At 55.1% G+C, this 25672-nt stretch overlaps 17 protein-coding genes across 17 annotated transcripts; 6 read left to right on the plus strand and 11 right to left on the minus strand.

Moving 5' to 3' along the window:
* Positions 1-43: 43 nt before the first annotated feature.
* On the plus strand, positions 44-1111 carry KL928_004750 (uncharacterized protein; the record flags this gene model as incomplete). Its single annotated transcript, XM_043205483.1, has 1 exon — positions 44-1111. The coding sequence occupies one exon, from the start codon at positions 44-46 to the stop codon at positions 1109-1111; it is 1068 nt and encodes a 355-aa protein (XP_043057745.1).
* A 96-nt stretch (positions 1112-1207) lies between these two features.
* Positions 1208-2719, plus strand: KL928_004751 (uncharacterized protein; the record flags this gene model as incomplete). The annotated part of the gene is made up of 1 exon (XM_043205484.1): positions 1208-2719. The coding sequence occupies one exon, from the start codon at positions 1208-1210 to the stop codon at positions 2717-2719; it is 1512 nt and encodes a 503-aa protein (XP_043057746.1).
* Positions 2720-2746: 27 nt separating this feature from the next.
* Positions 2747-3916, minus strand: KL928_004752 (uncharacterized protein; the record flags this gene model as incomplete). Its single annotated transcript, XM_043205485.1, has 1 exon — positions 2747-3916. The coding sequence occupies one exon, from the start codon at positions 3914-3916 to the stop codon at positions 2747-2749; it is 1170 nt and encodes a 389-aa protein (XP_043057747.1).
* Positions 3917-5583: 1667 nt separating this feature from the next.
* Positions 5584-7425, plus strand: KL928_004753 (uncharacterized protein; the record flags this gene model as incomplete). Its single annotated transcript, XM_043205486.1, has 1 exon — positions 5584-7425. The coding sequence occupies one exon, from the start codon at positions 5584-5586 to the stop codon at positions 7423-7425; it is 1842 nt and encodes a 613-aa protein (XP_043057748.1).
* Positions 7426-7501: 76 nt separating this feature from the next.
* On the minus strand, positions 7502-8578 carry KL928_004754 (uncharacterized protein; the record flags this gene model as incomplete). The annotated part of the gene is made up of 1 exon (XM_043205487.1): positions 7502-8578. The coding sequence occupies one exon, from the start codon at positions 8576-8578 to the stop codon at positions 7502-7504; it is 1077 nt and encodes a 358-aa protein (XP_043057749.1).
* Positions 8579-8723: 145 nt separating this feature from the next.
* Positions 8724-9968, plus strand: KL928_004755 (uncharacterized protein; the record flags this gene model as incomplete). The annotated part of the gene is made up of 1 exon (XM_043205488.1): positions 8724-9968. One exon carries the CDS (start codon positions 8724-8726, stop codon positions 9966-9968), a length of 1245 nt encoding a protein of 414 aa, XP_043057750.1.
* Positions 9969-9975: 7 nt separating this feature from the next.
* On the minus strand, positions 9976-10917 carry KL928_004756 (uncharacterized protein; the record flags this gene model as incomplete). Its single annotated transcript, XM_043205489.1, has 1 exon — positions 9976-10917. One exon carries the CDS (start codon positions 10915-10917, stop codon positions 9976-9978), a length of 942 nt encoding a protein of 313 aa, XP_043057751.1.
* Positions 10918-11016: 99 nt separating this feature from the next.
* KL928_004757 (uncharacterized protein) lies at positions 11017-13865 on the minus strand (the record flags this gene model as incomplete). The annotated part of the gene is made up of 2 exons (XM_043205490.1): positions 11017-13494; positions 13647-13865. The coding sequence occupies 2 exons, from the start codon at positions 13863-13865 to the stop codon at positions 11017-11019; spliced, it is 2697 nt and encodes an 898-aa protein (XP_043057752.1).
* Positions 13866-13935: 70 nt separating this feature from the next.
* KL928_004758 (uncharacterized protein) lies at positions 13936-15500 on the minus strand (the record flags this gene model as incomplete). The annotated part of the gene is made up of 2 exons (XM_043205491.1): positions 13936-14997; positions 15138-15500. 2 exons carry the CDS (start codon positions 15498-15500, stop codon positions 13936-13938), a joined length of 1425 nt encoding a protein of 474 aa, XP_043057753.1.
* Positions 15501-15577: 77 nt separating this feature from the next.
* Positions 15578-16117, minus strand: KL928_004759 (uncharacterized protein; the record flags this gene model as incomplete). The annotated part of the gene is made up of 2 exons (XM_043205492.1): positions 15578-15784; positions 15893-16117. The coding sequence occupies 2 exons, from the start codon at positions 16115-16117 to the stop codon at positions 15578-15580; spliced, it is 432 nt and encodes a 143-aa protein (XP_043057754.1).
* A 267-nt stretch (positions 16118-16384) lies between these two features.
* KL928_004760 (uncharacterized protein) lies at positions 16385-17992 on the plus strand (the record flags this gene model as incomplete). The annotated part of the gene is made up of 1 exon (XM_043205494.1): positions 16385-17992. One exon carries the CDS (start codon positions 16385-16387, stop codon positions 17990-17992), a length of 1608 nt encoding a protein of 535 aa, XP_043057755.1.
* A 5-nt stretch (positions 17993-17997) lies between these two features.
* On the minus strand, positions 17998-19665 carry KL928_004761 (uncharacterized protein; the record flags this gene model as incomplete). The annotated part of the gene is made up of 1 exon (XM_043205495.1): positions 17998-19665. The coding sequence occupies one exon, from the start codon at positions 19663-19665 to the stop codon at positions 17998-18000; it is 1668 nt and encodes a 555-aa protein (XP_043057756.1).
* A 95-nt stretch (positions 19666-19760) lies between these two features.
* KL928_004762 (uncharacterized protein) lies at positions 19761-20525 on the minus strand (the record flags this gene model as incomplete). The annotated part of the gene is made up of 1 exon (XM_043205496.1): positions 19761-20525. The coding sequence occupies one exon, from the start codon at positions 20523-20525 to the stop codon at positions 19761-19763; it is 765 nt and encodes a 254-aa protein (XP_043057757.1).
* Positions 20526-20631: 106 nt separating this feature from the next.
* Positions 20632-21723, minus strand: KL928_004763 (uncharacterized protein; the record flags this gene model as incomplete). Its single annotated transcript, XM_043205497.1, has 1 exon — positions 20632-21723. One exon carries the CDS (start codon positions 21721-21723, stop codon positions 20632-20634), a length of 1092 nt encoding a protein of 363 aa, XP_043057758.1.
* A 136-nt stretch (positions 21724-21859) lies between these two features.
* KL928_004764 (uncharacterized protein) lies at positions 21860-23366 on the plus strand (the record flags this gene model as incomplete). Its single annotated transcript, XM_043205498.1, has 2 exons — positions 21860-22081; positions 22143-23366. The coding sequence occupies 2 exons, from the start codon at positions 21860-21862 to the stop codon at positions 23364-23366; spliced, it is 1446 nt and encodes a 481-aa protein (XP_043057759.1).
* Positions 23367-24077: 711 nt separating this feature from the next.
* Positions 24078-24449, minus strand: KL928_004765 (uncharacterized protein; the record flags this gene model as incomplete). Its single annotated transcript, XM_043205499.1, has 1 exon — positions 24078-24449. One exon carries the CDS (start codon positions 24447-24449, stop codon positions 24078-24080), a length of 372 nt encoding a protein of 123 aa, XP_043057760.1.
* Positions 24450-24576: 127 nt separating this feature from the next.
* On the minus strand, positions 24577-25587 carry KL928_004766 (uncharacterized protein; the record flags this gene model as incomplete). Its single annotated transcript, XM_043205500.1, has 1 exon — positions 24577-25587. One exon carries the CDS (start codon positions 25585-25587, stop codon positions 24577-24579), a length of 1011 nt encoding a protein of 336 aa, XP_043057761.1.
* Between the last annotated feature and the right edge of the window lie 85 nt (positions 25588-25672).

The following is a 25672-nucleotide window of genomic DNA, read 5'->3' on the forward strand; positions in this document are numbered from 1 at the left end:
GTATTGATTTAAATACCAAACTCTGATTCTCTCCTCTCCAACAATGACCGTCACTATCCAAAGACCCTCTTCTTCCAACCCTCTCTACCCAGACTACCTGCCTTTCTACGACCCGCTCGAGAAAGTCGAGGACATCGGCAAATTTGTCCACCACGACCCGGGCCACAGAGCAGACCCTGCAATGCCGAACCTGCTCGAAACTGCCACGGTCATGGACCTATCTCCGTCCATTGGCACGGAGATCCGCGGAACACAGCTCTCGCAGCTGACTCCAGCCGGACTCGACGAGCTTGCGCTGCTTGCTGCGCAGCGTGGAGTCGTCGTTTTCAGAGACCAGGACTACGCGGACATCGGGTTCGAGAGACAGCTTGAGATTGCCCGTCACTTTGGACCTCTGCACATCCACGGCTGGGCTCCGCATCCCGCTAACGGCCCACCCGAGTTCATGATAATCTACGACGACAAAGACGATTTGCGTGTGAGACGGTCCTGGAAAGGCCGCAGTCCTATCCAGTTCCACTCTGACCAATCGGCAGAGCCCCAGACCCCAGGCACTACAATTCTGTGCATGCTGGAGTGTCCTCCGACAGCCGGTGGAGACACTATTTTTTCTAGTGGCTACGGAGCCTACGAGCGTCTGTCGCCAAAGTTCAGAAAGAGATTGGAAGGCCTGCGTGCTGTCCATTGCAACGTCGGCGTGGCCAACGCAGAAGTCACCAACAACGGGATGTCTGCAATCCAAAGACGCAACATCTGCCGGACAGAGCACCCTGTTGTGGTGGTCCATCCCGTGACCAAGAGAAAAGCTCTCTATGTCACTCCTGTCTACACGGAGAGCATTGTGGGTATGCAGAAAGAGGAGAGCGACGCTCTGCTGAACTTTCTGTTTAGCCACATCATCCGCGGACAGGACTTTGCGTGCCGTGTGAGATACGACAAGGGCACCGTAGTGGTCTGGGACCAAAGAGTCACCTGCCACTCCCAAACCCTGGACTATCCCGTGGACCAGTACCGTCGGCACGGGTTCCGGCTGACGCCGCTGGCCAATCGCCCAATTCCTGCAAAGGAAGATTCGGACGACGAGCGGCTCGACGAGTATCTGTATACCTAATCTATGCAGTGCGTCGGCGCTTGGTGCCGACAATAATAAAATTCCCTGATAAGATAAGATAAGCTATATAAACCGAAAAAATTGCTGACTTCTGGTATGGAGAAAGGTTGCCCCGTTGAAGTCACTCAGGTGTCCACCGACACAGACTATAAGACGTCTTACGAGTACCTCCTTGAGCTCGAGGAGTACTACTCTGCCCATGCCGCGGAAAAACGCAGAATGCTGACCAAGATCGATCTGCGCTTGCTTCCTTACCTTTCTTTTTGCTACCTGTGGTGTACTCTCGACAAGTCAAATGCCGGTAACGCGAAGCTGTTTGGATTTCTCACAGACACCAACATGACCGGCGAGCAATTCAACCTGGCCCTCACGTGTCTATTCTTCACCTACGGTCTGTTTGAGCCCGTCTCAAACATCGCCCTCAAACGGTTTGGTCCCAGACTTTGGGTGCCTTCCATGATGGTCATCTGGGGAGTTGTGGCTCTGTGTACGGCCTTCGTGAAGAATTGGCATCAGTACATTGGTATTCGGTTGTGTCTTGGGGCTTCAGAAAGCGTGATCTATCCAGGATCGTACTTCATTCTCAGCTGCTGGTACACCCGTTCCGAGCTTCAGACGAGAATGGGAATTTTCTATGGTGCCAACACGCTTGCCGGCGCGTTTGGCGGAGTTTTGGCCTACGGGATCGGTAATCTCGACTATGCCAAAGGCTGGCGTGCCTGGCGGTGGCTGTTCCTTATTGAAGGAGTGGCAACAGTGCTTGTTGCGCTTGTCGGATATGTCATGCTACCCAACTTCCCTGGAGAGGACAAGATCAGGTTTTTCTCTGATAGAGAGCTGGATTATCTTTATCTGCGGAAAAAATACGATAACGGGCCCGCAGGAACAAACCAAAAGTTTGAGATGAGCCAGGCCTGGAACGCTCTCAAGGACCCGCAAGTCTACTTTGTCATGCTTATGTTTTGGTTCGGAGGCTCTGTGCCAACGTACTCTCTTTCCTACACGCTGCCAACCATGGTCAAAAACCTTGGCTACTCGGCTATCAAGGCCCAGGCCATGACCACTCCGCCGTATGTTGCGGCTACCATTCTCACCGTGGCCATGGCCATCTGGGCTGACCGGTCGCAGCAGCGTGCTCGGACTATTATGATTTGCTACACCATTGGCCTTGTGGGTATCATTATTCTATGGGTCACTGTCCACCACCCCGACCTGCCGGGCGTTTCGTATTTTGCTATTTTCCTTGCGGCCTCGGGCTACAATGCGCAGGCCCCAGGAATCGGCGCTTGGCTGTCCCTGAACATCCCCAACCCGACTAAGCGGGCCTCGGCGATTGGCTTCATGATGCTTCTCGGGTCCGTTGGCGGCGGCGGAATTGGCTCGAATATTTATATCGACTCCCAGGCTCCTTACTATCCGCTGGGATTCGGGTTTTCCGTCGGTTGCACGGTTCTCGGTGCCATGGTGCCCTGCATGTGCAACTACTTCTATCTGAGGTCGCAGAACAGGAAACGGGACGCTCTGTCTCAGGAAGAGGTCGACAAATTCTCCCTGGAGGAGCTGGCTGATCTAGGAGACAATGCCCCTACGTATAGGTATGTGCTATAATATATTCTTTTCCTATAATTTATTATTTTACAGCTCATCATACGAGACGTGGAACTCTCTCGGTGGATACGGAGGGTTGTGGTACGCCTCCATCTCGTCCCAGCACTTTCGCAGGTACTTCTCCATTTCCTGACAGTGTGCAATAAATTCCTCCTGGTCAAACTGGTCGTCGGTCTTGAGCTGCTCGCGGTAGTGCGAGATGTGCTCGGCCAGGTTTGTGAGCCGGAACTGCGCCCAGTCGTTGTAGAACTCGTTGTATTTCTGACGCGGGAGAATTGACGGCTTCACACTGGTGAGAAGACTGTTATCCAGCTTTTCGGGCCCTGCCACGCAGAAGCCAGCAACTGCTGTGACACGGTTGGAATTAGAGACAGGCTTAGTGGCCACGTGCTTGAGCACCATCCCCTGGATCAGTGTCGCAGAGCCAACCTTTGGGTCTGGCACGCGCACAAACTTGTTGTCGCCGGTGACAATACCGGTCTCTCCTCCAATAGCGTTCTCGTCGAGCTCAGCCATAATAACAAGAGCAAACGTCGAGGAGTCGTAGTGCATTCCCAGCGACGAGGGCACGTCGTCGCCGTTTCTCTGCTCGCTGTATTTTTTGAGAAGCTCCTCTCTTGGAGGCTCTGCAGCGTTCTTTTCCGCTAGGGAGAAGTTGAAGTGACCAGCACTAAACAGCGGCTTCATCTTGACTTTCGTGAAATTTTCGAGGGTTTCTTTAAGCTCTGCGCTGTTCCAAAGTGCCTGAGTAAATGGGGCCCTGCGACTGCAGTGGCCGCCGATGTGGAAGTCGAGACGGGTAGCACTTTTGGCGAGGTTAGGAAGACGGCCATACTTTTCGACAACTTCTGGACGCAAAGCCTCCCAGAGAACCATATCCACTGCCTCCTGGGTCAGTAGGGGGAACGGGTATGTGGCGGCAAAATCGCATACTGGCGCAACGCGAGTTTTCTTGATCTTCAAGTCGTGGAGCGTGAAAACCTTGACATCTGGGGTTTTGATTAGGTGCTTTTCGGGATCAAAAATGAGGCTGGGATTGAAGGACGGCTTGCTTTCTAGGCGTTCACGGAGCTGAGCAATTTCTCCGTCAATGGTTTCTTTGGGGATGTCATATTCGTGGTTACCAGTTAGGTAGTTGACTGCATGGCCGAGCTGTTTTTGTGGCTGGGGATAGGAGGCAGGAATCTGTGCCGTCATTTGAGGTGAGAAGGGAACGGCGGAGTTCATATAATATGGCTTAGCTGCCAGTGCTGTGTGAACCCCGCTGAGCTTATCTCATGAGGTTGTTGATAAGCAAAAACTCAATTTTCCGCTTTTGGCAGTTGCGCTATCGGCCAAAATTGGAGTGAGCTATGAAATTTTGAGTCTTTTGCACCACCCAAGCAGCTCGTCAACGGCAATGGTTTTGTGCTGCGGAAGTCGACCTAAACCACTGAATGTCATTTACAAGGGACGGCAGGATTTAAGCTTTCAGTCATTTCTTGTGCTTGTCCGATAGGGCACCATTGTCAGACGTAGTTGTCAGCCTGGACAGCAAACTGTCCATTTTTTTTGCGATTCTTAACTTTGGTAGCTTCTAGATTTTCAAGTCTTATCAATTTGTAGAGATCTTGGAGTGTTACCAAGATTGATTCAAGCACTGTCCCGAAGTTTGCACGTATGTACCTGTGTGGAGCTATCAGGCATAGTGTGTTTGGTCCCAAACAGCTGTAGCGGAGTAGCTACTACTAAGACTCTTTCGAACATAGTAAGTTTTTAGGGCGAGAGCAACACCCAATTTCCTGGCCTTGTGACCTGCAACAGATATGTGATTTTTGGAGCACAAGCTTTTGCTTCCAGAGGTCGGCCACATTAGTATGAATTTAGAATAAGTCTCGCTTCTCATTAGGCCGGCTTCTATAAAGAAGCTTGCTTTGAGTGTGCCTTATGAGAGACCAAAAATTCTCATAACACATGTACAGCGTGTCTCTGAACCCTTTAAGGTCACAAATGCCGCTGAAGTTTTGAATGCCACGAGTCTTGCCACGAAAACTGAGAGAAAGCAGGTTCTATGGCTAAAACAGCACCTAAATTGTTTTTGTGCTGTGTATGAAAACGTGCATCTTTGGTCAAGCTGTCATTTAGAAATGTATTGTTCAAAGTCCAAAGCTGACCATATTGTTGTTTATGCCAAATACAAGTCTGACTGCTCTGGTTAGTAGACTATATGCCTGTAAGACCGTGTAGCCACACTTACGCTACCCAGTTCGAGCGTAGTTTGCAATCGCGTTTTTCTCCCAAATCTTATCAACATAATTTCCATTTTGGGAGTAAAAAATGAATTTTATAATCGTACATTATTAATAAAAAAAATGCCGGTATTAGCTAGTTTTCTTGGAAATCAGGTTTTGATGCCTAAAACTTTTTTAGTAACTTGGTCCCTCTCAGGTTCCAAACTTCAATCAAAGTACACCAATATCCCATGCTCTCTTGAATCTGAAAGGACACAAAGCATTCACTTAATGGAGAATATTTTTTGACCTAACTACGTTATGCTCGTAGATTGACGCACCCTGATCTACACGCACCACCTGCTTTTCCACCAGCCAGTGTAGAGCCTGCTACTGAATTGCAAAAGATCTTGCACCACCACAACCATTCCGCCACGTCCACAATACCCCCACCCATTTTCGGACTAAAAATCTGCAAGATCCAGGCACGTGCTCAGAAATCTTCCAAACTGGCCATTCTCGGCAACCGTTTTGTTTCGTCGTATTGTGGCACTATGACATTTAAGAATCGACAGCTGCATGCGCTCTCTCTATTGACTGCACGTGGACGAAACCGCAGAACTATAAATTCCCCCAAAACCACCGACGGTAGCTATGCTTGCAAACAAAACCCTTCGTGTCCTGGCTCTTTCGTCCCTGGCCCTTGCACAGCTAGATCCCCGAGCCAGTTTGAGCTCCGACCAGAACTCCGCTCTGGACCTGCTCATGCCCTCGCTCTTTGGCTGGCAGGATCTTGTTTCCGAGGCAGGCCAGAGCATTGAGTGCGCGGCGTGCCAAGCTGCCCTTGTAGCAGTGAACGCTGCCGTGGACATTATTGGCGAGGACCTGACCTTGGAAATTGTAAAAGACATCTGCCAGGGCTTCCAGAAAGAGGACGTCTGCGACGGCGTGGTGACAGAGCTGGGCCCTGTGGTACTTAAGATGGTCACCAGCTCCTCCGACTCGCTTCTGGGCTATGGCGGCGAGCTCATTTGCAACTCTTTCCTCACCACGTGTCCGGACTTTGAGCCGCACACCATGGACTTTGCTCCGTCTGCCGTCTCCGGTGCCGTCACCAACTACGCTTCCAATGCGACCTCCAAAAACGTGCTGACAGTTTTGCACATCTCCGACATCCACTACGACCCGGACTATCTAGTGGGCTCGGAGGCCGACTGCGACTATCCGCTGTGCTGCGAGGCGCGCACGCAGGAGTCCAGCACCGCCAAGACCCCGGCGACCAGGTTTGGAGCGTACCAATGCGACGTTCCGTTGGATCTGGTGCAGAGCTTTGGCGAGAACCTGGAGGCCACCATTGGCGGGGCACCGGACTTTGCGCTCTTCACGGGGGACGTTCCCCCACATAACGTCTGGTACGACAACGCAACGACCGTGACGGAGGCGTTTCAGATCTACAGCACGCTGGCAAAGTACATAAAGTCGCCGCTGTACGGCACTATGGGCAACCACGACACCGCCCCGGTGAATCTCCTAGAGCCAGCGGAAATCGGCAATCTCAGCAACCAATGGGCCCTCGACAGTCTGGGCAGCTACTTCCAGCAGTGGCTGCCGACGGCCACCGTGCGACAGTTTGAAAACTCACACGGCGTGTATGCTGTGCGTCCTGCTCCGGGGCTCAAGCTCATCAACCTCAACACTGTCGACTGCTACAACTTCAACTTTTACATCCTGTACAACAGCGGTGCCGACCTTGATCCGAACGGACAGCTGCAGTGGCTGGTGAACGAGCTGAGCGACAGCAAGCGGCGGAACGAGTCTGTCTGGATCCAGGCGCACATTGCGCCGGGCGACGCCGACTGCATCGTGCCGTGGTCGAACCTGTACAACTCCATCGTGGTGGACTATTCGGATATCATCAAGGCCCAATTCTTTGGCCACAGCCACGAGGACAAGTTCATTCTCAACTACGACTCGCAGGGCACAGCCGTCGGAGTGCAGTACCTGGCTCCGTCCATCACCACCTTCACAGACCTCAACACCGGCTACAGGGTGTACAAGGTGGATCCAAATACGTACGAGGTGGTCGACTCGCTCACGTACTACGCGGACATAGCAGCCACCGACAACAGCACGCCGCCAAAGTGGCAGCTTGAGTATTCGGCCAGAGAATACTATCCGTCGTGGCCAGCTACCAGTCCGCTTAACGCAACGTTCTGGGAGAGAGTGCTGCAGGTGTTGGAGACCAACAACACCGCGTTTGAGCTCTACAGCAAGTACATGTCCAAGAGCTCCTCGGCATCCGAGGTGTGCACCACGAACGGGTGCAAGGAGCAGTACATTGCGCAGATCAAGAGCGGCAACACGCGAAACAAGTACTATGCGCCACTCATCGACCTTGACGCCGACGCCAACTTAACGGACATCGCCACGGCCGTTTCCGGTGCCAAACAGGGAAACTCCAGCAGAGCTCTGACCAGAAGGTGTTTACATGTATAAAACTATTTTCACAACAGGGTACGGTTATTTTTTTGTATTTAGGTAGCTGAAGGAAAAATAATTACTGCACCTACGATCATTCCCCATAAAAAGCGTTTCTGACCGCCCCCGTCGTGTCTCTCACCAGGTCTGCGCCCTGTTTCAGCCGCGCATTCATCACCATGGCCGTGTGCGGCACTCCTTTGTAGACGGTAATCCTGCTCTCAACACCATTCTTGACCAGCTTCTCGCTGTACGCCTCGGCCTCCGACCGGAGCACGTCGCACTCCGCGGCCGCAATGAACGCCGGCGGAACGCTCTTGAAGCTCTCGTCTGGGTAGAACAGCGGACTCGACTCGGGAGTCGTCAGCGTGTCTCCCGCAAGAGGCAGATATAACTGACGGTACCACAGCATTTTGGCAGCAGGCAGCTGCGGAGTGTACTTATTTTCTCTCCACGACGGCTGTGTCTCGCCCGTTGCGGAGTTGTCCGTCACCGGGACAACCAGCATCTGGAACTTGAGTGGCGGGTACTCTTTGCTCAGACGAGAGCTGGCGTATTTGTGAGTCATTATGGCTGCCAGGTTGCCGCCAGCAGACGATCCGGCAACACAGACTTTCGTGTTATCTATAGGGAGGTCTTTAGTGTCCATGACGTACAATAGAGCCTCAAACGCGTCCTCGACACACGCAGGGAACGGGGACTCGGGAGCCAGTCGGTAGTCGACCGTGATAACGAGACACCGGGCGTTGTCGGCCAGATGTGTGCAGTACGAGTTTTCCGTGTCGATGCCGCCAAGAACCCAGCCGCCCCCGTGGTACCATATGGTGCACGGCCAGCCTGCGGCGGGCGGAGTGCCCTGGGGGACGAAAACCCTGGCCGGAACCGGTTTTTCGGCCGAGGTGTGTTTTCTAGGGATTTGGATGTCGTAGATTTGCGCCATCTCTTTTGGCAGAGCCTGTCCGGGGATCACGTTTCCACCCGCCTTGGTTTTCTCGAGCGGAAACTTGTGTGTCTCCAGAATGTCTGGCCTGTTGCACAGTTCTTCCTCAAAGAACTTGACGTACTCCGGGTCGAGCTTGCCGGCCATTGAGGGGTGGATCCTGAGCGGGAGCTCGCTCAGCGGCTCGGGCCATGAGTTGTCGGGATTGAGGGTGACAGAGTAGGAGGACATGATGGTGGACTGAGCAATTCGAGCTGATGGAGCTAATATATATTTTCTTTCTGCTTATCGTGCGGAGTTAATTTGCGGCGGTGGGGGCGCAGATGCGCGCGCACTGATAAAAGTCGGACAAAATTATTCACTTTGCGCTATACCCATGAAGTACCCATCTGAACTCACTGGTATGTCCAACAAAGACGAGCTGCTCAAGGCCTACAAAGGCGTCAGCGTCGAGTCCCTGCCTACGCCGGCCTTTGTGGTCGACAGGGCGACGTTCAAGAGAAACTCGGACAAAATGCTCGAGAACGCTCACAACCTCGGCGCAGATTTCCGTGCCCACGTCAAAACCCACAAAACCCTCGAGGGAACAGCGCTGCAGCTCGGTACAGGCAAATACAAGACCGACAAGATTGTTGTGTCGACGCTCAGAGAGGCCTGGGGTCTCCTGCCGCTTATCTCCAAGGGTCTGATCAAGGACGTTCTTTTCAGTCTGCCGGTCGTTTCCAGCCGGCTCGAAGAGCTTTCCGACCTCAGCGGCAAGGTTGAGAACCTGCGCTTGATGGTGGACAATCTGGAGCAGCTGGACATTCTGGCTGCTTACAGCAAAAAACACTCGCTGTCGAAAAAATGGAGCGTCTTCATCAAAATCAACATGGGCACCGACAGGGCCGGTTTCCTGCCCAGCTCGATTGGGGGGCTGCTTGAAAAAATCTTCAAGACAGATATCACCCAGACGGTCTCGCTGTACGGCTTCTACTGCCATGCCGGCCACTCGTACACGTCCAGGAACTTTGAGCAGGCACAATCCTTCTTGATTTCTGAGATCTCGAGCGTGAACGAGGCGTGCAAAGAGGCGCTCAGGTTCGACAGCTCGGGGAAGCTCCAGATGTCCGTTGGCGCCACTCCGACGGCCCATGCGGCGGAACATTTCGACCTCAGCTCTGTGGGCCAGCTGTTTGGTAATCTGGAGCTGCACGCGGGAAACTACCCGTTCTGCGACCTGCAGCAGTTGGCCACGGGCTGTATCGAGGTGTCCGATGTTGCCTGCAAAGTTATGGCCGAAGTTGTTTCTGCCTACCCCGGAAGAGGCCCCAAGGCTCCCGGTGAGCAGCTGATCAATGCCGGCGTTATAGCGCTGGCACGCGAGTCTGGCCCGCTGACAGGGTTCGGCAGAGTTGTGTCTCCACCAGGATACGAAAACTGGACCGTGGGACGGCTCAGCCAGGAGCACGGGATTCTGACGCCTGTGGAGGACAAAGACACAAAGCTGATTCCTACAGGCACCGTGGTCAGCATTATTCCGCAGCACAGCTGTATCACGGCAGCGTCGTATCCATGGTACTACGTTGTTGAAGACGGCAACACGGTGGTGGACATTTGGGTGCCATATAGAGGATGGTAGTATGTAGCTATAAAGAGTCCTCAATTTTGGAGAGCTGTTCGAATAACGGCAGGTGTTTCTTCCACGCGTCCATGTCCATGGAGTGGTTGAGTGGGGGGCGCCCAACCTCGGTTTCTCCCAAGCCGTACTTGTATTTTAGCGCGTACTTGAGACCAACCAGATTGGTGGCAGCCGTCAACTCGTTGATTCTCGCAATCATGTCCTGGAGCTCCAGCGCCTCTTTGTACCTGTGCGACTTGTACAGTTCCATGATTCTGACCAGGCATTTGGGGAACACGTTGGAGAACCCGTCGATTGCTCCGTTGACGTTCACTGAAAGAGACGGAACAAGGACTTGTCCGACGCCCGACAGAGGAGTAAAGTCAGACGCCTTGAGCCTCTCGTTCTGGCCCAGCATCGTGTACAACGGGAAGTTGAAGTTGGTCAGCTTGCAACCGACAATGTTCTTGTGCATTCCGATCCTGGTAAATGTCTCGCCAGTCAGATCAATGCCGTTCTGGACTCCCGGATAGTTGTACACAACTATAGGCAGCGGCGAATTGTCTGCCAGGTCGTGGAACCAGGCCTCCAGACCGCTCTGGGTGGTGATAGCAGGGCCGTAGTAGCCGGGAACAAGCACAATCATCATATCGGCGCCGTTTTCCTTGTAGACGGCAGCCTGGTGGCAGAGCTCAGGAACACAGGATCCGACGCCGCCAGCGATGATTTTGAACGAGGAGTTTGGAACAGCGTCTCTAACCGACTTCACAATGGCCGCTCTTTCCTCCAATGGCAAGTGGACTGCCTCGCCCGTGGAGCCTCCCACCAGGATCCCCGAAATGCCGCTGCGATAGAGCAGCCGCGCGTGTTCCTGCTGCGTGGCAGTGTCGAGAGACTGGGCAGCGTCGGTCTTGAAGAATGTTGGCACCGGCGAGTAGATACCGTCTTTGAGTGTCTTTTCTAGAGTCATGGGCAAAGATAGTGAGCTACAAAACTCATAGCTTGGTCTTTCTTTCAATAATTATGCCCCCCACCACTGAGGAGATAAATTGTGGGGGGCGCTGCACAATTAATTATCTTCGTACATATTCGTACAGAACACCACCGGGCTGCCCATGCTTCTTTGGGCGCAGTTGCGGAGAAGTTTCGCGTACTCACGGCCAATTTCCCACTTGCCATTCCGGTAGCCAGCGGCCAGCGCGAGCAGCAGCCCCACCATGTTATTGGTGTGCGAGACTCGAGACAGAGCTGCAGCGTACTCGGCCACCGCTTTTTTGTACTGGTCCGGGTCCATCTGGCTGAGTTTTCTGAACGGAATCCCAGTTTCCTTGGCAAGCTCTGTGCGAATCCGCCGCAAATAAGCGTATGCGTCCTCCATCGCTGGGGCAAAGTCCCCGTCTAGCTCGATTCTGGACTCGGGCGACATGAACTGCGACTCTGGGCCGTAGTTGAAAAACGTAAACGCCCACAACGACAACGTCGCCGACACAATCACGTTCGGCCGGTAGATAAACGGGTCCTTGTCTGCGTCGTAGACGTAATTCACCTGGTCAGTGCTACTTTCTGGCGAGAGTAGCATTTCGAAGAGCAGGATGTACGAGTTGATGGTGCAGATTGCGCCCGCACTGGACTGAGCCCACTTGGCAATCCGCCGCACCACCACGTTGTAATCCTCCGTCAAGACCGGAACGTTCATCCGTTTTGGCGCCCCCGCGTAAACTATGTAGTCGTAGTGGGTGATCCAGAGATGTGTCTGTGCTGAGTGGTACTCGGGAAATTTGCACCTAGTATCGTGGGCGTTGAAAGAGGGCGGCAACAGCTCCGGCCCGCTGTCTGCGTGGTAGAGACACGAGCCTGCGTGGAAGCAGCTTCGCTGCGGCAACTGCACTCTCCAGTGGTCCAAAGCCGACGCAATGCTGGATTTCCAGTTCTCTCGCTTGGAATCCCAGCCCAGCAGCGTCAGCTGCGACTCTTTCTGGCTCATCTGGATGTTGAGGTTGAGCAGGCCCGCGAGCAGGATTTTGCGGCCAAACGGCCCTGTCTGGACTGGCTTATTGCGGAGCAGCCGCGTGAGAGCGTCGGTGAAAATCGGCATCTGCATCACAGAGGCCGGCGCGTTATTCCTGTCGAAGTTGTCGTACTCCCACAAATCGTCCGGACATGGCAGCGAGAGCTTTATTTGGCTGTCGTAGATGCTGACCGGGTGGCCGTAAACCACTGCGTGGATGGTGTCGATGTAGAAAGACATCCACGCAGCGCGTTTCATCGACTCGCTCTCGATCCACGTCGTCCACAGGCTGTTCGAGTGACTCGGGTCAGCGCTGCCGCCCTTAAGTGGGTCGCCGCCCAGGATCGGGCTTCTGCGCAAAAGCTGGATCTTGGTGCCGTTATAAATGCATGCTCGCTCGTGCAGCCGGCGCGACGTCTTTGTGATCTCGTACGTCTCGAGCATCAGCAGGCTCTGGATCACCCACGAGTTGCAGCCAGGCTTGGCCTCGTCGCACGAGAAAATCAGCCACCGCAGCGGGTACGCAACCAGGTCCGCCAGGCCGTCAGGATCGCTGAGCTGCACGTCTTCTGGAATCGGGCATTTTTTCGCAAACGAGGCCCCGATCATCACCATGGCCAGCAGAAGCAGCGGATGAACCTGGAACGTGGAGAACGACGGTCTGTGTAGAATGGGGTACTGCGAATGGTACATTTTCCAGTACAGTTTCAGAAACAAGCGCACCTTGGAGACCTCAAAGTCCGGGTGTCCTTCGAGCGTTGGAAGCCGCTGCGACATGTGCAGCAGGATGTTTTCGTCGACGTCGGTCTGGTAGTTGGCGTTGGGGAACTCGGGCGTGATTGCGAGCACCTCGTTGAGCATCGTGGCGGTGTCTGCGCCGAGCTGGTGGTAGTCGGCAAACAACGGGCCCTGAGAGGTCTGGTGGTCGGCGTGGCTGGGCGACACCTCTGCTAGATCGTGCATCATCCACCGTATCAGGCGGGACGGCGAGAATGACGGCGACACAAGCGCAGGGTCCCCCACGTTGGTGGCAAAAGGCCCGGTCTGCGGTGTAGGCTGCGATATCGCATCTTTACTGGTGTCTGACCTTTCATCTGGCCCCGTTTGCCCAGCGGGGGACGAGCTTTTGCGCTGTGTGCCGTCAGCGTCGCCGGAGACGGCTTCTGGCAGTTCGCTCTCGCGATCGAGCCGACGAAAGTGCCGGTTCTGGTGTTTTGTCTTGATGTCGAGCCGTGTAAACTCTGCCGTGCATCCGGGGACCTCGCAATGGAAATGGCTCTCGCCAGTGTGGTTGCGCGCGTGCCGTTTCGCGTGGTCAGACCGCGAAAACTGCTTACCACAGCCGGGGAAGTCGCACACGTAGAGCCCCAATTTTCGAGGGCCTCTTTTCCTTGGGGCTTGCTGCATCTGGTGGTGCACCACTGGCAAAAATAAAAAATAGTGGCGGGCCGGCGATATGGACCTCCCCCTCCCCCACGCAAGTCTCTGGCTATGTTCTGCGAGAAGCCCAGATAGGCTCGGGTGCTGTTGTCTGCCGAACTGCCTCTGCGGACTTGCTTCGCAATTGCCGACGTTATCTCCCCGCGCCCTGGTGGGGGACACGATAAGAGCTCACAAATACGGGGTAAGATATAAATAGCGATACACCATGGCTTCCACCACTCAACCATGGAGCCAAAACTGCACGACACTGTCGACGTTGTGTCCCTTGAACAGCGCGTCACAGACGACAAAGAACACGTCCCCGGCGAGCCGGTGCGCGTGCTCGACCACAAGCTCGAGCGTCGTATCTGCTGGAAGCTCGATATCAGGATCCTGCCGCTCATCACGGTAATGTATCTGTTCAACGCGCTCGACAAGGGCAATATTTCCAACGCAAAAACAGACAAGCTGGACGTTGATCTGGGCATCGAGGGCCAGCAATGGAACAACATGCTGTCCATCTTCTACATCCCGTTTGTGCTGTGTGCGTTTCCGCTCTCACTGCTGATCAAACGCTACAACGCCGCCAACGTGATCCCGTGCCTGATGTTCACGTTTGGCAGCATCACGCTGCTCGCCGTGTCGGTGTTCAACTACGGCTCGCTCATGGCGGCGAGATGGTTTCTCGGGGTGTGCGAGTCGGCGTTTTTTCCCGGCATCATCTATTACCTGAGTACGTTCTACCGCCGTGGCGAGCTGGCCAGACGGCTGTCGATTTTCTACGCCGCGGCCAACATCGCCAACGCGTTCTCCGGGCTGCTGGCGTTCGGCCTGTTCCAGATCAAAACAGACAGACTCCACGGGTGGCAGATTCTGTTCCTGGTCGAGGGCGGAGCTACCGTGATTGTGGCGGTGTTTGCGTTCTTCTACCTGCCGCGGACGGTCGAAAAAGCGGCCTTTCTCACCGAGGAAGAACGCGAGTGTGCCGTCTGGCGGATCCGCACGGACTCGTCCTCGCTGTCCACCGAGAAAGTGTCGCTCGTGGACGCCATAAAGGTGTTCAGACACCCCGTCGCCATTGCGTGGATGTTCGAGGAGATCTTCATAGGAGTGCCGCTCAACTCCATCAACAACTGGTTTCCGCAGATCATCGAGTCGCTCGGCAAGGGCACCGTCATGACCAACCTGTACACGGTCGCGCCCAACGTGTGGGGGGCCGTGGCGCTGATTTTTTGGTGCTTCGCGTCGGACCTGCTGCGCGTGCGGTCCGTTTTCATTGTCTTGGCCGTGGCCTCCACGCTGATCGGGTTCGTCGTGTTTGGCTGCATCGACACGCAGGCACACATCGGCGTGGCGTACTTCTCGTGTTTCCTGATGACGACCGGCTCGTCGGCGTCGTCGGTGCTCACCTCCACGTGGTACAACAACAACACGCCGAACGAGAACAGACGAGTGGTGATTTCTGCCGTCGGCGTGCCGTTGGCGAACGCTGCGGGGCTCATCTCGACCAACATCTTCCGCGCGAAGGACGCGCCGAAATACGTGCCTGCCCTGGGAATCACGGCCGGGTTTGGCGGTGCTGCCATTCTCGCGGTGGCCAGCATCTGGACGTTTATGGTACTGGACAACCGTCGCAGAAACAGGGCCCAGGGCGTCTCCTGGACGTACAGAGACGTCCCCACGTACTTACTCGCCGAAGGGCCCTCGAACCCAAACTACAGGTGGATGTACTAAATATTTTATTAGTCCAGTGTGGCCACAGCCTCCAGCTCGTATTTAATAGCAGCATCCATAAATGCAACCACGACACAGCTTCTGGCCGGTTTTTGCGGGAAGTATTGGCCGTAGATCTCGTTGACGACCTTGGAGTACTCTGCGTGGGAGATGAACATGGTCACCTTGAACACCTTGTCGAGAGAGGAGCCGGCAGCCTTGAGCACGTTCTCGAGGTTCTTGATGGCCAGATGGACCTGGTCCTCGACCTTTTCTGGGGTTTCGCCGGTGGCGTAGTTTGAGCCAATGATGCCCGACGTAAACACGTGGCCGTTGCTCACAAAGCCCGGCGAGAGCACCGGGTGTTCCTTGCCTTGGATGGAGTCCCAGCTAATTTTTTCGGCAACCATTTTGCTGCAATGGAGATCTGACGAGAATTATATACGCGGCGGTGGTGGGGGAAATAGTTTTCGCGGCGGGGGATAATTTACATGAGTACAGTGGCTAGTGGGGTTACGCGTGGCGGTGAGCGACGATAAATATATTTATGGTCAATCCCAGATACCCGTGAGCTCACAAATCTGGCACTCAAAAAACCAACCGTCTCCAGCACGCCAGAATATGGCAAAATGATGATGGGTTTACAACTCGATTGCTGGGCTGCTCTAGAGTGCCTGGTTTGACCCGCCAGATGCTCCCGGCTCCAGCAGACGATCCCGGACGATTATAGATTTAAGAGCTGAAAACAGCACGCACAGCAATAGCAAAAATCTCTAAGACGGTGCAGTGAAACTCATCAGACCACCCTTTGGCGACCACGGCTTCGATCATTGCTGACGACAATCTCTACATCAACGCCAATGCGGTGATTCTGGACATGTCGCTGATGGAACGTTTTCCAGACCGGGCGAACACGCATCATGACTGCGGACCACCCGCTGGACGCAGGAAGCCGAGGCGACGGCATGGACTTCTCTTGCAGGGCGATTATGGGCGACAACAGCTGGATAGCTACCAGTGCAACCATTTTGCCAGGATTGACTTCGGGCGACAACGTGATGGTTGAGGAGAGTGAGAGGTGCAGTGTTGCAGTTGGTGTGCGGGAAAGAACGGCGAGCAAGCTGATAAGAGACAATCAAGGTTGGTTGGTTGCTTAGTGCGTCCGCGAATGTGTAGCCGAATTTCGAAAATGAGAAAAAAAAAAACCCAGATAAGCTGATAACGGTTGCAGGCTGCTTATCTTGGAGCAAAAAAATAAGAATATAAGTTCCGCGATTGATCCGTTCTACACCCAATGAAGGAAGACAAAGTCACCGTCGACGTCGAGTACCACAGCACCCACTCTGTGGAGCCGGTTCTGGGTGAGCCGTCTATTGCAGCCAGGCTATTCTATGCCCAGAGATCTCTCGAGAAACAGTACCAGGAAGTGCGGCAGGACTCCTCGCTTGGCTGGTGGCACGACTGGGTGCACAGCACGCTCTACATCAAGACGCTGGAGCCCAAGACCGACTCGTACCAGACCTGGAAGAACGAGAAGCTGGCGATCCGATCGTCGCACTGGCTGGCCTGTGCCGGTCTGCTCACCTCGGAAATCATGGGCGCCACGCTCATCCCCAACTCGTACTCGCTGGTTGGGTATGTTCCCGGCAACCTGATTCTGGTGGTGTGTTTCTTCCTGACTCTGATGGCTGGTGGAATTTGCTGGTGGCTGTTTCTTCTCTTCGACTCGCCAGAGTACCCTGTGAAGTCGTTTTCCGAGATTGCCCGGATCCTGGGCGGCGAGACGTGGGCGCAGATCGTCATCTTTCTCCAGGTGATTGCCATGCTGCTCACGGCAGCCAACATAGCTATCAGCTCGCTTGAGTCGATGGTCATTCTGCAGGATGCAAGGTACTGCTGGACAGGCCTGCTGATCGCTCTGTGCGCGGCCCTGGGGGTGATCTCAAGCCTGAAGACGTTCAGCAACGTCGGCAAGTTCTGCCTCGTCGTGTCGGCAATCAACTACGTGAACCTGTTCGTGCAGATGGGCTACTTTGGAGAGCCGAACTGGGCCAACGCGAAAAACCTGCTCGGGCTCGACAAGGACACCATCGTGACGTACGTGGTGGCCCCGCAGCTGCTCGTCAACAAGCTCGTGGCGGTGTCCAACATCTCGTACGTCTTCGCCGGCTCTGTGGTGTTCCCGGAGATCATCTCAGAGATGAAAAGACCGTGGGATTTCTGGAAGTCCATGATCGCCGCCCAGACCGCCATCGTGTGCATCTACCTCGTCTACGGCAACTACGTGTACGCAAAACAGGGCCAGTTCTCCAACTCGCCGTCCGTCTTCGGCCTCTCCGACATGACGGCCCTCAAGGGCCTCTCGGTGGTCACCTTCGTCGTGGGCGTGTTCCAGGCCGTGTTCTACGGTCACGTGAACACAAAGATCATCTACAAGAACTACCTGCCGCAGATCTTCCACGATCTCGATGTGCGCACCAGGAAGGGCCAGCTGCTGTGGTACGCGGCCACGGCCGTCGTCTGGGTGATCATCTACATCGTGGCGACCGGGGTTCCGAACGTGGCCTCCATCTCGGCGTTCACGTCTGCCCTGACGATGATCCCGCTGACCTACGTGATCCCGTTCTGGTTCTACATCTGGGCGGCGTTCATGAAGACCAACGCCGAGCTCATCGAGGACTACAACGAGGCCACCATGGAGGCCACCGGCTACCAGCGGCCGTTCGCGGCGTTTGTCAAGAACGGGTTCCGGCAGCACGGCTTCATCACGGTCTTCTACGTTTGTCTGACCCTCGCGTCGCTCTCGTTTGCCTGTCTGGGGCTCTACGGCTCGGTGGAGTACATGAAGGCCATTTTCGCCACCACTCCGGCCACCTCTTTTTCGTGCACCTCGCCAATATAGTTTGATTAACACGTATAGTCCGTAAAAGTGACTCCCAGGTTCGACCAGCCAAAGTCCCACGCCATGTTTGCGCTGAGCCAGTCGACGTCCTCTGCGGGCGAGTGCGGCACCTTTGGCGACCGCAGCAGGCTCTCGATGTTCAGCCGGTCGGTCTTGGGCAGCGGAGCAGCCACGTTGGCCACCTCGATCAGCTCGTCCTTCATGTTCTCAAACGCGGAGATGCTGGCTATCTCGATCCTGTTGCTTGCCGCGGCCTCCAGCATCCGCCGCGTGTGCCGCAGAAAATCGTAGTAGTACGAGCCCAGCTCCCAGTGCGCCTTGTAGAATTTCAAAAAATCCAGACAGTACTGGTAGTACAGGTCTGCGTCGTGGAACGAGGGGTCGTAGGACGGGAAGTTGTGCGCGTATATGAGCATGGACGCCGCCGTGAGGCCGCAGTAGCCGGAGTACGAGTTGCAGAACAGTTTTTTGCGTTTTTGCAGCTCGTCGAAAATGGTGGCTATCATGCGACTGCAGTCGAAGACTGTGTGTGCGTTTTCTTTCCACCAGCCCTTGGGCGCGCCACAGAGCTCTTTCGGCAGCGGCTGCGGGCCCTTGGGACCGGTCTGGTCGAGCGGCACAAACGGGAAGTAGTTGCGGCGAATCAGGATCTTGGAAATAAGTATTCCCAGATGCAGGTAGCAGAAAATAGTTCCTTCGCCGAGAGAAAAATGGGCCTCGAGGTTGGACAGCGAAAACTTCTCCTTGGGCCCCAGCTGCGCCTCCAGCGACTCTATCCGCATGTTCAGACTGTGCCACTTGCTGGCCGGGTCCCACGGCGCCTCCCTGTAGTGGTTGCGGCCCCCCTTAAAAATCCACGTGTTGCTGTCTGTCCAGATATCCGTGGTGTACACAAATAAATAGAGCAGCTCCGACGTCTGGCTGAGATTGATATCGCCGAGGTACTTGGACGGCCCCGTGTGGCCAAAGAGAAGGTCCTTGTTCGGCATCGGGAGCCTGTATTTTGTCAGGCGCGCGCGGCCGTCCGTGTATCCCTCGCGCAGCGACAGACACGTCAGCTGGTAGGCCCAGATGCTGCGGATGTAGAACTCCTGCTCAATCAGCGAGCCGCTGGTGCTCTTCTGGTTGGTCAGCGTCGTATACACGCGGTCGGCAAACCCGCCAAACAGGTATCCCTTATGGGTTTTTCCGGTCTGCCAGTTGAGCAGCAGCCAGATGACGCTTGCCTGCAGCAGCACCAGGTAGTCCATGCTGGCCTTGTCGTCGAGCTTCTCGAGCAGCTTGGCCTCGAACGCGGCGATAAACTCTGAGTTCTCGGGGGATTTCTCCAGATACGGCGAGCTCAGGGCACAGAGACCAAGACACACCACCGGGTCGAGTAGCCGGAACAGGTTGATGTTTGGCGGAAAGTACAGAAACACCAGTTCCGGGTGGTTCTGAACGGTGATCTCAATGCACGTGTTCACCAGACTCTCCGACAGAGCCAGCTTGCCGCTGTCGATCTTGAGCAGCACCGTGTTGGCCCGCTTGTACTTGCGAAACTCCTGCGTGGTGAACAGCCGGCACTCGTCGCTGCCGTCGCGTGTCTGACAGTTCTGGCACGGCGCGCGGCCCTTGTGGACACACTTGATTTTTTTCAGCCGGCATCCAGCACAGGCCACGGTGACTCTCATGTGGAAATAGACGGAGATATTGGAAATTGATAAGCTTTTTTTTTATCTGATAAGCATTTACGAAATAATATGAAAATATATAGATTATCTGAAACCTAGCGCGACTGATACGTGGGCACAATGACGGCCTCTGCGATAACGGTGTTCTCGCGTCTCGTGCAGGCGTACACAATGAAGTCTGCAATTTCCACCGCTGCCAGCGGGTTCTCGCCCATGAACTTATCTTCCAGCTCCGACCGCACTCCTCCGTGTCTCACATAACGCAGTTCTGTGTCCACTGCGCCCGGAACAACCTCCATAACTCGTATTCTCGTGTCCAGCAGCTCTTTTCTCAGACTCCGCGTGAAGTACTTCACCGCGGCCTTGGTAGCACAGTAGACCGCGCCGCCGGGGTACGGCGTCCGTCCGGCGATCGAGCCAACGTTGACAATGTCGCCGCGGTTCCGCCTGCGCATGCCAGGAACAATCTCCTGCGTCAGCGTGATCAGACCCAGCACGTTGGTGTCCAGCATCGTCTGCACAGCGCCCGGATCGCCCGTCCCTACGGGGTCTCTTCCCAGAGCGACACCGGCGTTGTTCACCAGAATGTCGATCTCAGAAAACTCCTGCGGCAACGACAGCACAAACTGTCGCACGAGATCCGGTTTCTGGATGTCCAGCTGCGCGACAAACACCTTTATCGCCGGATACAGCTCCTCGAGGCTTGTTTTCGTTTTCTCGAGTCTGTCGATTCGTCTGGCCGCCAGAACCAGCCTGACGTCGCCCGCTGTCTCGTCGGCAAATGCCCGCGCTGCCTCAAGACCGATACCCGCAGACGCACCGGTGACAAGCACGGTCTTTCCCCGAACACTACAACGCATGAGTCTAGTATACTTAAACATATTTATTCCAGCCACAGATTTTCGTGTGGCTAGTCACTTTCGAGCAGAGAGCGGCTAGTACTTCCTCATTCGGAAACGTCTGGCGCTACAGCACACGGAGCTGGTCCTCGATGATGACCTTGATGCTGCCGTTTTTCGGGTCGCTCGAGAGCTTGATTGCCTCGTCCGCCTTCTCAAGCGGAAACCGGTGCGTCACAAACTGCTGCACGTCAACTATGCCGTCGCTGATCAGTCTGATCACCGCAGGCCACGACTGGTGGTATCTGTTGATGAACTTGACGTCCACCTCTCCCAGAGACAAGTGCATGAACGGGAAGTTGTTGATGATGTCTCTGCCCACGCCAATCACCATCAGCGTGCCGCTCCGTCTCACGATGTAGGCTCCGGTGACAATGCTGCTCTCGACACCCGTGCACTCGAGCACTCTTGGCGGCGCGTCCTCCTCTGTTGGCCCGAAAAGTTTCCGGACGCCAATCGCGTTCTGCTGCGGGCTCAGCTTCGGGTCGATCTGGTACGTTTGGACTCTTGGAACGAGTTTTTTCGCAAACGCAAGGCGTTCTGCCGACAGATCGGAGATCGCGAGCGGAGCGGCTCCGCTCGCGTTGGCCAGCACGAGCGTGGCAAGACCGATGGGGCCGGCTCCGCAGATCATGGCTCCACGGCCCAGCTCGAGCTCTGCGCGCTCGATCCCGTGGTAGGCCACGCTGAGCGGCTCGCACAGAGCGCCTTCCTCAAACGTCATGCTGGCGGGAATCTTGAAGAGCGTGGTGGCCTTGGTCTTTCTGAACCGCTGCATTGTGCCGTGGCACGGATAGACAGACAGAAAGTCCACTTCCTCGCACAGATTGTAGTCTCCCTGGAGACACAGGAAACATTGGCCGCACGGCATCTGCGGCTCGATGGCCACTCTGTCGCCGACTTTCACGTTCGTGACGCCTTCGCCGATCTCGACCACCTCGCCGGCAGCTTCGTGGCCCAAAACACAGTTTCCGAGGACCTTGAGCTCGCCAATTTGGCCGTGCTTCCAGAAATGAACGTCCGAGCCACAGATACCGGTAGCCTTGATGTGGACGAGGGCCTCGCCTGCGCCGGGCCGCTCGACGGGGGCCTCCTTGATTTCGAGGGTGTGGTCCTTGGTGACCTGGAGGGACGGGTTTGGGATGCCGTTGTAAGTCATGGAGAGTGCGCAGTTTGATGGGGGGATCGGGGGCCTATAAATGGGGAGACCGAAAAATACGCATTAGGAAATATTTGACGCGCTTCCCCACACAGAAAAATGAAACGATACATGGGCTTAGAAACGAACTGCCGGCATGCATATACGCGAGGGCGCGGAACTCCTGGCGGATATATATTGGCAGGAAGCCAACTCCGTCGCTCCTGGACAAAGGGCGCCCCACGTCTGGGCCGTCTTAGAGCCGTCGGCTTTAGGGCCGGCGATAAACGTTGGCGGAAATATCGGGGCCCCTGAAAATCATTTAAAAATCAGGGCAATTTTCACTGCTCTCCATGCCTCGTATCCTGATTATCGGAGGGTCCTTCGGGGGCCTCGGCGCCCTGAAAAGTATCATCAAAAAGGCCCAGAACCTGACTCAGCAGCTGGACGTCACGCTGGTCGAGCCCAAGCTCGGAATCCTCAATATTCTCGGCATCCCCAAGGCGGTGCTTGATCCCGAGTTTGCTGCCGAGTCGTTCGTCTCGTTTGAGCGCGCCAACGTGTACTGGGACACCATCAGGCTGCAGGAGGACATGCCGTTCGACACGAAAAAGGTGCTGAGAAGCGAGAACGGCGACAAGCCGCACGTCGGCGTCGCCGCCGAGGAGCTCACGTACAACCCCAACCTCAAGCTGCACTTTGTGCAGGGTCACGTGACCGAGCTTCTGGAGAGCGTTGCCAGGGTGCAGATCGGGAAGCTCGACAAGGGCCGGCTGCCGGAGAGGTACAGGCCGACGAAGCCGGCGGAGGAGGTGGAGATTCCGTACGACAGCGTTATCATTGCGAGCGGCCGGACGAGAAACTGGCCGCTGGACCCGCTCTCGTCGACGGCGGAGGAGCTCAAGAAGGAGATGGCCGATTCGACGGCGCAGATTAAAAGTGCGAGAAAAACGGTCATCATTGGCGGCGGCGCCCTGGGCATTGAGCTTGCCGGCGAGATCAAGCACCAGTTCCCAGAGAAAGAGGTGGTTTTGGTCCATCCGCACGCCACGCTGCCACCAGAGTCTCTGCTTTGCGACAGGTTCAAGCAGCAGGTGCTTGAATTTCTCGAAAATCTCGGAGTCGAGGTGCTTCTCGGCACGAGAATTAAATCGGAGCAGGAAGACGGTGTTCTGGTGACCACGGACGGCAGAACCATCACGAGCGACCTCACGTTCTGGTGCAACTACAAGAAGAACAACGTGGACTTTTTGGCGAAAAACCATCCGAACGTGTTTGCTCCCAACGGCGACATTCTCGTCACGCATCAGTACGAGGTCAAGACCGACAAGAACGAGGTGATCGGCAATATATTTGCGGTTGGCGACCTGGCGGACCTGCCGCTGGTCAAGACAGCCGGATGGGCCTACAGAGAGGGCTGTCAGGCCGGGAACAATGCCGTGGAGCTGGTGCTGAACAAGGATAGAGGCGGCTACGAGTCTGTGGACAAGGAGTTTCTCGACAAGGGGGGCATGCTGTTGGTGGTGGGCATGGACCAGAGTGTCTGTGAGGACTTCCTTGGGCAGATTTACATCAACGATCCGGAGCATTTGAAGATGTATGAGGACTACAGGCTCAGCAGTATGTTCCCGACGTACGGGCTAACAAAAGAAGAGAGTGAATAGATTCTACTGGCGGATGTATAATATGACTTGATTCTGTTGACATTGGGTGCTGTGGTATATTGTGTATGGGTAGATTGCGTAAGGGTGGTGGTTTGGGATGCGTATGGGGACGCTCATGGAGTGTCCTAGAACTGATTTTCCTGCTACAAAAAATGGTAGCAGATACTGGCAACTGAGACCCAATTTGCACGCCTGCTAAGAAGTAAATTGTTTCAGTCACCGAAAATGACGGACCAACCAGCCCTTGCGTGGATGTGTAGGCTGGACGTCAAACGGACAGGTGGAGTGCGTTCAGAAGGATATCAACATGTTGCTACCGGGAGCCAAACGAACAGAGTACTCTTATCAACGTGTAGACTGCGTAATTTGAGGTTGTGTATGGCCGCGCGAAACCTGCAATGCCTGCCACTTCAAGGGACTCTGCCAATGTGGAGCTGACGGAGATGCTCAGAATTCTGCCAACTATTTAGACGTAGGAGTTTGGGAAAAAAAGCGAGGTTTGCAGAATCGATGGGCCTGTTATTAAATTGAATATCACATGAACGAGGCCGCCAGTAGAGTTTATCAGCCAAAGAATAGGACGCATCCTATTACACTTTTTCCACCCTGTCCATACTCCAGATCGGAGCACCTCACCGGGGCTACATTCCTGAATAAAATCAACAAACAGACTCGCATTCCTGCAAAGTCGCCATCTCATTCCATAACTCTCTACTCGTACACAGCAACACACTCCAGCTCGACCTTCAGTCTGGCGTCTGGGAACTGGACAACAACACACGATCTGGCCGGCTGGTGCTTGAAGTACTCCTTGTACACGGCATTGACCGCTGGGGCATCTAGCGGGTCGGCAATAAACAACAGAACCTTCAGCACCTTGTCGAGCGAGGAACCAGAGCTCTTCAGCACCTTCTCCAGAGCCTCGATGGCGTACTTGGTCTGCACCGTGACGTCGACAGGAACAGTTCCGTCCGGAGCGAACCCGACGCTCCCGGAGGTGAACACATGGCCATTGCTCTTGTAGGCTGGCGACAGAATGGCGTTTGGAGCAGCTCCAACTTCTTCCCACGTAACTTTTTGCATTTTGGATGAGAGAAACTTTTTCAGCGAGCAAGCTGCTTTAAATCGCCTTCGATAAGGCGCACACCTGGCACCTGCATACCGAGGCCGCAAGTGGAATGTCCGACGGTTGCCATTTACCTCTACACACCTAGAGCGGATACTTCTTGAAGTACTGGGTCAGCGTGTCGACGACAGACTTCTCCAGAGGGATGAAGTCGTAGCCTCCCAGCGGCTCGACAACCGAGGTCAGGTCGTACTTGATCTCCTTCTTTGGCAGGTCGTCCAGGTCAAGCACCTTGTCGGCGTACTGCGGGAAGTTCTTCCTGATGATGGCAGCCACCTCGCCAGGATAGAAGTTGGACGAGGCGATGAAGTTTCTCTGGCTTCTGACGGCCTCTTTTTCCAGAGGCAGCACGTGGAACTCGGCCACGTCCCTCACGTCGACGGCCAACGAGCTCATCTTGGCAGCTTTTCCGTTCTTGTCGGTCAACTTGGCAATGTCGACAATGTACTGGTTCGAGGTGTTGAGCGTCTCGCTGACGGCAACGTCAAACAGCTGCGGGCCCAGCACCAGCGGCGGGTTGACCGTGGAGAGACTGAAGCCCGGCTTCTCGTCCTCGAGGAACTTTCTCGCAGCCTTTTCGGCAGAGATCTTGGACGCAACGTACGCAACGTTCTCGCTGTCGACGTCGTCCCAGGTCACGGGGTTCCACGAGTCCTTCGTGTGGACGTGCGTGTACAGCTCGTCGCCGACCTTCTTCACCGCCGCAAACGAGGACGTGACCACAACGTGGGTGACCTGCGGGGCGTACTTCTTGGTGGCTCTGAGGATGTTGAGCGTGCCGTTGACGGCAGGAGTCAGGTACGCCTCCTCGAACGGCTTGTTCAGGCCGTACGAAAAAGGTGAGGCGGTGTGGAGCACCTTGGTGACCTCAGGATGAGCCTGGAGCACGTGATCAAAGGCGTCGTCCGCGCCGATGTCTGGCACGATCTCGAACGAGAGCTTGCCGTTGGGGTACTTTTTCTGGAACTCGGCGAGGAACGGGGCGTATCTTTGCTCTGATCTCGCCGTGCCGATCACGGTGTATCCTCTGGCGAGCAATTTGTCGACAACGTGGAGCGCAATGAAGCCTGTGGCTCCGGTGACAAGAACAGACATTTTTATTTTTTTTCGCAGGTCGCGAGGGCCTATTTATATGATAAGCAGAAACGGGTATTTCCAAAAACGAAAATGTGGCAATTAC

Source organism: Ogataea angusta, assembly GCF_019207475.1.
Source record: "Ogataea angusta isolate 61-244 chromosome Unknown 61-244_NODE_11_length_350522_cov_89.849751, whole genome shotgun sequence".
Classification (NCBI taxonomy): domain Eukaryota; kingdom Fungi; phylum Ascomycota; class Pichiomycetes; order Pichiales; family Pichiaceae; genus Ogataea; species Ogataea angusta.